At 42.4% G+C, this 10470-nt stretch overlaps 2 protein-coding genes across 2 annotated transcripts; one reads left to right on the top strand and one right to left on the bottom strand.

Annotated features, from left to right (window-relative positions):
• The first annotated feature begins 3 nt into the window (after positions 1-3).
• Positions 4-3510, top strand: mxd3 (MAX dimerization protein 3). Its single transcript, XM_030739977.1, has 6 exons — positions 4-183; positions 797-896; positions 1074-1103; positions 1220-1334; positions 1544-1709; positions 1867-3510. Exons 1-6 carry the CDS (start codon positions 114-116, stop codon positions 1977-1979), a joined length of 594 nt encoding a protein of 197 aa, XP_030595837.1. The 5' UTR covers positions 4-113; the 3' UTR covers positions 1980-3510.
• A 194-nt stretch (positions 3511-3704) lies between these two features.
• Positions 3705-9387, bottom strand: prelid1a (PRELI domain containing 1a). The gene is made up of 6 exons (XM_030739976.1): positions 9256-9387; positions 8598-8706; positions 6129-6354; positions 5922-6035; positions 5542-5620; positions 3705-4561 (listed from the first exon to the last, which is right to left on the bottom strand). The coding sequence occupies exons 2-6, from the start codon at positions 8687-8689 to the stop codon at positions 4440-4442; spliced, it is 633 nt and encodes a 210-aa protein (XP_030595836.1). The 5' UTR covers positions 8690-8706; positions 9256-9387; the 3' UTR covers positions 3705-4439.
• Between the last annotated feature and the right edge of the window lie 1083 nt (positions 9388-10470).

Here is a 10470-nt window from a genome sequence, read left to right as displayed (position 1 = left end):
GTTGTGTGGATTGAAGACGTAGCTCAAACACAGCTTCACCTACTTCGGGCTTCCGACGCTTGTAGCACAGTAGGTTGTTTACCTGCGGCCGTTTCATTTGGGCAGAAATAATAATGGAAGGACAAGTTTGCAACATCCAGGTGCTTCTTCGGGCTGCCGAGTTTCTGGAGAGAAGAGAGCGAGGTAAGTGTTTTATGTCAACTGTCAGCCTAGAGGTGAGTTGGGTGGTTATTGTTAAAACAACAATAAATGCACAATAAAGCGGCAGCAAGTGCGCACCTACATACACTGTAGGAACATCATACTAACCAGCTGTTTAAAATTTATTCGGGATTCTGTCTGGAAGGTTATTCTTGGGCGGTGTTTGCCATTCGACTCTGACCTACATATCGGTCGCATCTTTGTACTCGAAGGCGCCAATCTGGACCAGTTTGAAAATGAATCCGGGCGGCGCTGAGCGCTCACTGCAAATGAATGAAAGGGAAGCTGAGCAAAAACCTTAAGATTCGTGCATTGATTACGAGCTGTAGGCACTATGGGGACTCTTTATTTTTTTTAAAAATCGTAAGGCTGGTTGGATAAAAGTGGATAGATAGTGGATGATGGCGCCAAAAGCGAAAAAACGTCCAGCTGATGACAGCGCGTAGGCTGCTCTCAGCCTCCTTTTTCTTTCTTTTCGTACAGCGCTGATGCTATGTCACAGTTTAAGCACCTCCTAATAATGGTTTATTTGTAGCACCGTGATTTAGCCGGTGACTTGTTGTGTAACACAGCTGGGATGTGTCTCTCTGCTCAGAGGCAGAACATGGATATGCTTCAGTCCGGCCTCTCAGTCCAACTCGGTCTGACAGGGGGAGCAAGCAGAAGAGCAAGAAGATATCTGCTGGTGGCAATAGGTAAATGCATTATGTAACAAATAACTGACAACAGGGTGTGGCTCAGAGTCTGACTTTCAGTTTTGATAAAGCACCCTTTTAAACTTGCATGCCACACACGCAGTCATTGCTGAGCAGAATGAATTGTCCTGAATGTTTTCAGCATTGACCGAGTTGTCTGTTGCTTTTTGTTTGCAGGTCAGTTCACAATGAGCTGGAAAAAAACCGGTAATGGATTTTTCTTTGCAACTCTTCCATTAAAGTCCATAGGTGTCGGATCAAAAGACAAAAAGTGAGGGAAGTGTGGATTAGCAGCTTCACTTCTTTCTTATTGTGCTTTGTAGACGGGCTCAGCTGAGACACTGCCTGGAGCAGCTCAAGAAGCAGGTCCCGCTGTCCTCAGACTCCATGAGGAACACCACTCTGAACCTGCTGAGACGAGCCCAGCTTCACATAAAGGTACAAGATATCAAAATGCTTACAGATTTACATTAAATCTGACTTTTATGAGACTCAAGTTCAGTTTACTTGTCATTCCAGCCATATTTAAAATGCGATGTGTTTCTCAGGGCATTTTGTGCACGTTACAGTGAGTTTAGTCCTCTAATTTTTGCTTTGGCCAGTAGTGCTTAATCTTTCTTCATTGTTGCACTGTTCACCTTTTTCAGAAGCTGCAGGAGCAGGATGAGCGCGCAGAGCAGCTGAAGGACCGTCTGCGCTGGGAGCAGCGAGAGCTGCGGGTTCGGCTGGAGCAGCTGCAGAGGGGAACGGAGAGGATGAGGAACGACAGCCAGGGGTCGACCATGTCCTCCGAGAGGTCAGATTCCGACAGAGGTAAGTCTCACGGATCTTTTTCTTTCACGTTCAAACTATTCCAGTCTTAATAGGAGCTGGAAGTCTCTTCAGAGGTAAGTTCAAGTTTAGCATGATGGGTGAATTTTGTCATATTTCCTCTGCTGATGGATTTGATCTGTGGTCGGGTTCATTGCAGAGGACGTGGAGGTTGATGTGGAGAGCATCGTGTTTGTGGACTCTGATGGACTGAGCATTACGCACACCGGTGCAGACCACTGTTACTCCAGCCTGGAAAAGGCCTGGCTATGACGGCGGTAAACGTGCGGTAACTAGTTTAATGTCGCCAAGCGGACAGGAAGAGGAGAAAAACATTCCAAAAACAAAGGACGGGGGAGTATGGATGAAGAAGTTACTGTACAACACATCTTTTTGGCATTCTCTTGTCAGATGTGTCAGCCGAAAAGCTCGTCATTGGTTATGAGTGAGAGCTGTCCATTTGCACTGAACAGCAGTTAAATTCTCTGGGCTGTGTTGTCACTATACATTACACACATACAGTATATTCTAGCATCAATCATTAATAGTATTTTCTCCCCAAAGCCATGAGGTGTCAGACTTCCAATGATTCATGCGGCTCTGTTCATTCTTTTTTAAGGGCTTTTAAAAATCAAAATAAGGGCTTTTATTCTCACCTTTTAACTTATTCTTTACTACAGAATGTCTGTACTGAATTCTGCCTTAAATCAGATTTGGTTTAGTATGCTATTCAGCTTTTACTTAGCACTAAGCTTATATTTCAGTATGCCACGTTTAGCATGCACTTAAACATTAATCTGTGCTGTTTTTTTTTTTTTGTTGTGTTTTTGTCCTATTGTATATCTAAGTGCAGTCATATACTTTGCTCCTTTTATTCTATTGCACATAATGTCCAAATGTTGCACTTGTCTCAAAAAGATCTGAAAACAGCAAACAGAAGCAGGTCATATTTGCACGTTGATATCAGGAAATTCAGTAACATTGCCAAATATGAATTCGTACACAATTCAGTCAGAACTTAAAACTGTGAGAGGAGCACTTAGGAGCTGCTTACGGAGGCCTAATGATAATTAAGGTTTCCTAGAAGCGTTTATCTTCATTTATGAATTAGATTGTTAATTATGCATTCAACAAATTCACCAGTCAGGCAGGCAATTTATACTTGTAATGATAATGTAGTTGATGCTGTATTACAAGTATTTTTCATATTCATTTCTGTGCATTTAATAGGGGGTCGACCTATATTTTTTGTTTCTTTTCAGTTGATATTATCAGGACACCAGTAACAGATATTTTAAATTTTAGATAAACATAACACTTTGTTGAAATGACTCTATGCATGCTACGGCTACATAAACTATGAATTTGTTATACTAAATTGTATCAATGGAAAAACAAAAAAAAAAAGGTGAATTGTTCCTTTTTCAGTGAAACTGGGAAAATCACTATGCTTGTAGTCATAGAAACACATCATAGGATTGCAATGTTTATTGCAACTTCTGCAATATCTGCTGCTTTAACATGGAAACACAGCTCTGCTCTGCAGCAGGTCTTTGGAGCTGCTCCAAGCCTGCAGCTGCACTGCTCTGTACCAGTCAGTGTTGACAGGCTGTGATTTTGTGAGCTGGTTTCAAACACACATACAGAGGTAGCTGCATCAGAGCCAGTCTGATAACTGGTCGACCCCTAGTATTTAATAACTTAAGGTGCTCCCCCCCCCGCCCCGCAGTTGACTTTTGTATATGCAAGAGGCCTTATTACTTTATCTGTCTCTCCACCCAGTAATATTATGTAGCATTTTGTACTGATGTAAGCTTGTTTTTTTTTTTTTTAATGAATAAATATTTTCTCTATTTATGCGCTGTTTGTTATTTGAGTAATTTAGAGGGACAATTATATGGGAATGATATATGGGAAGTGTCCCTTGCTATTTCAGCCCTAACTAAAGAGCTGAAATCAACCAGGGATAGCACACAGACATCCACTTGACAGACAACATTGAGACTGGAAAGGAAAAGTCAATTTATTGACAAACTGATAAAGGAAGAATACATTTTTGCATGGGTTTTTATCACAAGGCCTAAGCTGAACGTACAATTCAAGGTATCCTCTGCACCTTTTCATGCACAATCACAATTCAAGTTTTCAGAGATCATTTCTTCTTGAGCCATAACACCAACTTCACTTGAAGCAATGAGATGATCAGCCTCAGTAGTGCAGTTCAAGTGTAAAGTGAAATGAAGCAACAAACAGCAGGATTGTATGCAAGATATTTTAAAAAAAGAAGAAAAAAAAAACAAAAACACTTGAAACAAATCAAACAAGAATGCCTTAATCACAAATTTGAAGTGCTCTTAGCTACTGGACAAGAAGCTATACACTATGTGTGTTGTTGGGAGTCAAGGCATACTAAAAGGAGCAGTAAAAAAAACACTTGATGGGCAAGAGGGTGGAACAAAGGGCGAACAACAGCTTCACAATCATTTTATGGCACAGACAGCAATAACCAACCATTACTGTCTAAGATCTGTGTCTCTGATAAATACTGAGGTGATGTGGTGTCGACGATATACCTAGAGCGGCATGAAGAGGGAAGCAGGAACAGGCTATTTAACCCCGCTCAGTTCTTTTATGGTCCGCCCACCATTCCAGTTGGATGTGTCCTCACAGAGGTGTCTACCCATGACTGAAATTCTTGAGTTCTGCTGCAGAATGAGTTATTTGTGTAGCTTGTCACACATACTGTTTCTTCTGGGCATGTGAGGCGAGGTCTTTGGCTTTCTCTTTAGCAGCCAGCGCTGTCTCTCTTGCCTTCTCTGTGGCGGTCTCTGCTAAGGTCCTCGATGGAGTTTCACCTACACAGGAACAAAACACAGATCTTCATTGGCTTCATCTGTTTTCGTGTCTAAGGAGCTGACACTTAAAATTAGAAGTATTATACAGTTCCATGTGCTAACTATTATTACACTGCTCTAAAAAATTATGGGAACATGATCATCACAGTACAACACAAAGTTAGATTGATATCCCTTAAGATTAACTATCTAATCAGGAAACAAAACATTCTGAATCCATTTCAGCTGCTTTGAAGTGACAACACCGAGAGGCAACAACAAGGCAACCTCCAAAAAGAGAATGGTTCTGCAGGTGGTTTCCACAGACACACCTTGTCCCTCCTGACTTATCTTTAGTATTGCTTTTTGTTAGTGTCCCTGTCACTACTGGCAGCATGAGACGATAGCTGCAGTCCATTCAGGCTGAACAGGTAGTTCAACTCCTCCAGGATGGCACATCCACTCATGGCGTTGCAAGAAAAGTTGCCGTGTCTCCCAGCACAGTCTCAAGTGTGTAAATGAGATACTAGGAGACGGGCCATTATGCAAGGAGAGTTACACAGGGCCCTAGAGGGGCATCAACCCAGCAGCAGGACTGGTATCTGCTCCTCTGTGTGAGGAGGAACAGGTGCAGTACAGCCTTTGCCCTACAGACTGACCTCCAGAGGGCTACTCGTGTTAATGCTTCTGACCAAATGGTCAGAAACGGACTTCATGAGAATGGCAGGAGGTCCCAGTGTCCTTTAGTGGGGTTCCAGTGTCGCCCGTGCCAGTTCTGGTGTTCTCTGGTGAATGCTAAGTGAGCAGCATGGTGTTGGTGTGTGAGCACAGGTCCTGATAAAGGGCGCTGGGCCCTCATTCTCATGTGTTATACTGTGATGATCAAGTGTTCCCTTAAGTTTTCTTTTGAACAATGTACAACTCCCCCCAAAAACACTTTTTGACACCAGTCAAAATTAAATAGGAATTAAATGAGAGTAAATATTATATGAATAATTTACCTTGCATTTTGGCAAGCACATACTCAAAGCCTTTCATGGTCTTTGTCACACTGGTCTTGAACCTTGCGAGCCCAAATTCCTGGAAAGTAGAAAAACAGAGTCATAAAAGACAGGAGCAAAAATTCCTGGGATATAACACATAACTCACATCATGACATAGTTGCTGTTAGTTTGTCAACAACTACTGTAACTCTGTCATAAGTCATTTACTACTTCAGGTTCTGGCGGACAGTTTCGACTGCTCAGCTGTTGCATCTTAACACTGTATTATGTTTCTAAATACAGAATAAATGCTAGGTGGGTGAGTCCTACTCTCGGTCACCCATGACTGCTTTCCCCGAGCTGTAATGTAGCGCAGCACTCCACTTTACTCTACTGACCTGAATAGCTCTGGAGAGCCCGTAGACATTGGAAGAGATCCAAGCTTCTCTCTTAATCTCAGTCCAGCTGCCATTCTCAGGATTAATTCTGTAGTGACACCGCTCTTCCACGGACTGCCAGCAAGAAAAAAAACAAGCACAACATGAGCCAAAGTTACTACTCTGTGCACTGCGGATGAATGCTTATGGACGTAAACATGAATGTACCATTAGGCGAGCGTGGCTGATGTTCCATGTGAGCGTGGTCATGGTCCTTTTCTGAGGGTCCACAATGGAGTCCTCAATGATGTACGCTGAGCTGGCCATGTGCTTTGGAAGGTAGCGCTCCATCCAGCGAGGGGCACGGCTAGTTTTGGTCAAAAGACGTCTGGAAATGAGGCAGTTGGTTGGGGTAACCTCTCGGAAAATGATATCCTCAGTCAAGACATGGTTACTGTGAAAAGAAGAAGTGGCGATGGATCAAGCTGATATGAAACCTCTGTGCAAGGCTGCACCTAAGAATTATGGTCCTGAAAAATCTCTCTTTACACTTCTATAAAACAAGCACGAATACTGATATTTGACAGACAGGACTTTGTGTTTTTGCTTGATAAGAACCATTAACCTACAGTCAAACAGACAAACTGATTTTTCAGTCAAAACTACAAGTAACAATCACACTTATTTCAATTTGTTTACAGAGACATCTACATTCTTCATTAACTGGTCATTTTGTTGGTAAAAATGGCAGAAATGAATGCTAAGATGGAATCTAAACCCAAGTTGTTCTAATAATCTAAAACTAAAACAAAACATGGAAAAAAATACATTGTTAACATAATAACACTAAATATGGGCAAAAGCAGCAATGAGGGGGCCAAGCAGGGAGACCCTTCAGCTGTTAGGAAACAAGTTGTGAAAATAGCGAGATCACTATGATAAAACTAACCTTTGTTAATTACGTTGCTTGGCCCCTGATAATCATCACAACAAAAATAACTAGACTTCCGATGAAAGCTAAAATATCAATGGAACAGGCACGAGGAAGCAGTGGTGAACTTTTTCTTTCTTCAGCTCTCAGCGGAGACGGTCACACTTTTCTTCTCTCCCCAGCACTTCCTTTTTCCCCTGCTTTGCTGCTTTAGAGCCTCTCTTCACACAACTTCCGAACTGGAATTTATAATTATGGATCTGGTCAGCTGGTCTCTCAACGCCATTGTTTTGATCAAATCTTCACCATGAGGAGATTGGGGGAAGGAGAACCCTATTCCCTCTTATTAATTGACATTCCAGCTGGCTACGTTATGGTTCCTGTGTGGTGTGGAAGATGACGTGCCTGGCCGTATTGTCAATGGAGGACACACACATTTGGCTTATTGACACTGGGATTTCTCCGAATTGGACCTGGAGATATCTGGCTTGTCGTTGCAATTCAGGAAGTCTGGGCAGCTGTCTGGGCCTTGGTAAGGCTGCTTATGACGGGAATGCAGGAAGGTTCAGACTCAGTATATCTGGAGCTGATTCGGAGGGGTAAGATCTTGGAGATGTATGTATCTGTTTCTGCACGGCGAAGGAACGAACCAAGAAGATTCGGATGAACTGGATTTTGTATTTCACCACAGAGAGGTGCCAGAAAGACTGAAGGCTGTCAACAAATTAATCAGTACAGTCTGTACCAAAACAAGTCGTACATCAGAAATTTGGCTCCCTGGCGGCCTTGGACTACCGCTTATCAAATTGTCTCCGGGACGTTTTGTAAACAGATGCTCTACACCCCCGCTGTCCTGTCTTCTTCTGACCTGTGTTGGACTGATCTCCCTGACCTAGCTGCTGAGGAACTTTACATTTTATCAGAACTGTTAGCTGAGGAGGGAGTTCGAGTCAGTCCCACAGTAGCCCGACCCCCCGACTCGCCTCCGCTGGCTCCCCTTTCCATCCCTCCCCACCCTAGTGCTCCCATGCTATATGTTTCTGCACTATCACAGCCGTTTTTGTAACCTTATACTGTGCATGTGTGTATGTATGCAAAGTATGAGATAATTTTTTTTCCTCACTCATCCCTATATGTTTCTCACTGTTGTTTCTATCTTTTTAATGGCAGCCCCTCCAGAAGAGGGGCAGCATGGCCACAGTTCACCTATCTCCCCATGTTTGCTTGTTTGTCTTCTTGGATGGACGTTCTGTTAACTGTAATTTCCCCATTGTGGGATCAATAAAGTATCATCAACATCATCATCATCTGCTTATAGAGACTAGCATGTTTACATGACCGTAAGTCACATGACTTCTCTAAGCACTGTGTTCGTAAAACCTAGTGTGACTGTCTTAAAAGTTGCCCCTTAAAGAACTAAAGTGTATTCATTAAGTTGACAAAACTATAATTACACAAATTGTTTGTGTTTTGTCCTTTTTTTCTCTGTCTACTGCCCCCGACCCCCAAACTAGCTGCGGCAGATAAACGGCTGCAAATCTTGGAGTCTGTTTCTGCCAGAAGTCACTTCCTGTTACAAGGAAGTTCTTCCTCCCCACTGTCACCTGGTGCTTGCAAAACAGGGATCAGGATTTTTTTCTCTAAAATTGTAGGGTATTTTCTTTGCAGTATAAAGCACCTTGAGGTGACTTGTTGTGAAACAGTGCTATATGAATAAAATGCAATTTAAATGATCCATCCGATGCATTTCTCCCCCCTACCCTTACCTGTAAGGGTTGGGATATCGCTGCCAGAAAGCGACACAAACTTGGTCCCAGGTGCTTTTTAGCAGACCTGCACAGCATAAATATTTCACCATTGTTCCCTTGGTTTAACCTGTAAAGACACAGAACAAACAGAACGTGATAGTTTGCAATTTTGCTCAGATAGTTTTCAGATGACAGATCAGGGCGAAGCAGTGAGCAGTGGAGTCAATAATGTGGCAAAAACAGCTCAGCAGCAATCGATGAAAAGCCTCCAAGGTGTCAAAAAGCAAGCCAACTGACAAAAATACATTATGCTTACAGTGGGTGAATAATAAGACTTGGGTGTTATGTTATGAAATAAATCCAAACCATTGTCATTTCCAGCTAAACCCTTTTTACCTGACAACACCTGGACCGGGTCTCGTCGTATGACTGACAGCAAACAATGTAGGTCTCGTTACGACCACAGGCTGTTAAATATTTCAACAATGAGATGCTAACACGAGATGAAACACTGCCGCCCCGTTTATCACGTCCGCACTCACTAGCTTCCTCTTTAGCATAGCCTAGCATGAGGAGAGCCACATGAATGAATGGCACAGCGTGGCCGAGAAATTTCTACAACTCAAATTCAATAAGCAATTTTTTTTAATGTCAGCTCAGATGAAAGGGTAGTTACCTGCACGGCGACACCATTTATGAGATAAACATTTGCATTTTGCAGTCCTATCGGGAAGAATATCACCGCGAACAGTGCCCGTAAGTCATGTCATACTTAACGGCAGCAAGAGGAAGGTCAAACACCGACGATGTATCCGGTTAGGTGGGGCTTGTGCAACTCCTGCCTAGAACACTAGAGGGCAGCAGGTGACCGTGCAATTCGCCACACAGCCTCAAATAAAGTAAGTGTGTGTGTGTGTGTGTGTGTGTGTGTGTGTGTGTGTGTGTGTGTGTGTGTGTGTGTGTGTGTGTGTGTGTGTGTGTGTAATTCAGGCTGTCAAGTCTCAACAACTGCAACTGGCATCTTTAAGGCTCCCTGACACAATGTGCAGCCCAGAATACCAAATAATGTTTTCCAATTAAAAAAAAAAAAGTATCCACACATCCACTGTAATGCTTAGCGGGTCTGATGTAATGGATACAAGCTCAGTGCTGCTCTGCCAGTTGTCCTGATAACACTCACAGCTTTCATAATAATTTACAGGACTAAAAAGGGATATAGGCCAAACAAGGGAAATAAAACAGCAATGTGGGTGTCAAGAGCCAGTCATGCAAGAGCAATGGGTATTTTCTCTGCTTGTAAAATGAATCACAATGCGTAGGCCACATACAAAATGCTTTATTGGATTGACTTGACCCACTTATTTAGTTTTTTCTTTTTCAAACTAACCTAAAAGTTTAGATGAAGGGCTGATAAACACGTGATTTGCTCCTATGAATATTTGTTAATGTTCAAGTGGATATTTCAACTATCAGGTTTACCATAAGTATGAGGAGTCCATGCACAGTGTTCAATACATTTTCATACTATGCACCCAGAATAATCTGACAGCCATTTACTTTACTTACTTATATTTATCCAAGCCTGGATCTCTTTATTTGACAAGGACATGAACAAAACATAGTTTCTCCCCATAGCCAGATCAGGTCCAGGATTTACATGTATAATGGGGGCTAATTATGTGTGCCAAGAGGTGCTGCAGTTGATTACTGCTCCTCTGTTCATTAAACAGTCAACAAAGGGCACTTTATCAGCACTGTAATACATGTAGAATCACATGCTCTGCCTTCTTCCAAAAGCTTATTTTGTTGTTGTTGTTTTTTTGTTTTTTTAACAAATCCTCGAAGCAGATGGCTGCATTTTGTGCTATAGACATCAATAAGTTGCTGCTCT

The sequence above is a fragment of the Archocentrus centrarchus genome, chromosome 10 (assembly GCF_007364275.1).
Source record: "Archocentrus centrarchus isolate MPI-CPG fArcCen1 chromosome 10, fArcCen1, whole genome shotgun sequence".
Lineage (NCBI taxonomy): Eukaryota > Metazoa > Chordata > Actinopteri > Cichliformes > Cichlidae > Archocentrus > Archocentrus centrarchus.
This window is presented reverse-complemented; position numbering and strand designations above follow the sequence as displayed.

What these genes read in the sequence shown, in the direction of transcription:
- mxd3 (XM_030739977.1), top strand. Translation starts at nt 114, where the DNA reads ATGGAAGGACAAGTTTGCAACATCCAGGTGCTTCTTCGGGCTGCCGAG. An exon ending in ATATCTGCTGGTGGCAATAG is followed by an intron (nt 897 to 1,073) that starts GTAAATGCATTA and finishes TTTTGTTTGCAG; the next exon opens with GTCAGTTCACAATGAGCTGG. An exon ending in AATGAGCTGGAAAAAAACCG is followed by an intron (nt 1,104 to 1,219) that starts GTAATGGATTTT and finishes TGTGCTTTGTAG; the next exon opens with ACGGGCTCAGCTGAGACACT.
- prelid1a (XM_030739976.1), bottom strand. Translation starts at nt 8,689, where the DNA reads ATGGTGAAATATTTATGCTGTGCAGGTCTGCTAAAAAGCACCTGGGAC. An exon ending in CGATATCCCAACCCTTACAG is followed by an intron (nt 6,355 to 8,597) that starts GTAAGGGTAGGG and finishes TTCTTTTCACAG; the next exon opens with TAACCATGTCTTGACTGAGG. An exon ending in GGCTCTCCAGAGCTATTCAG is followed by an intron (nt 5,621 to 5,921) that starts GTCAGTAGAGTA and finishes TCTACTTTCCAG; the next exon opens with GAATTTGGGCTCGCAAGGTT.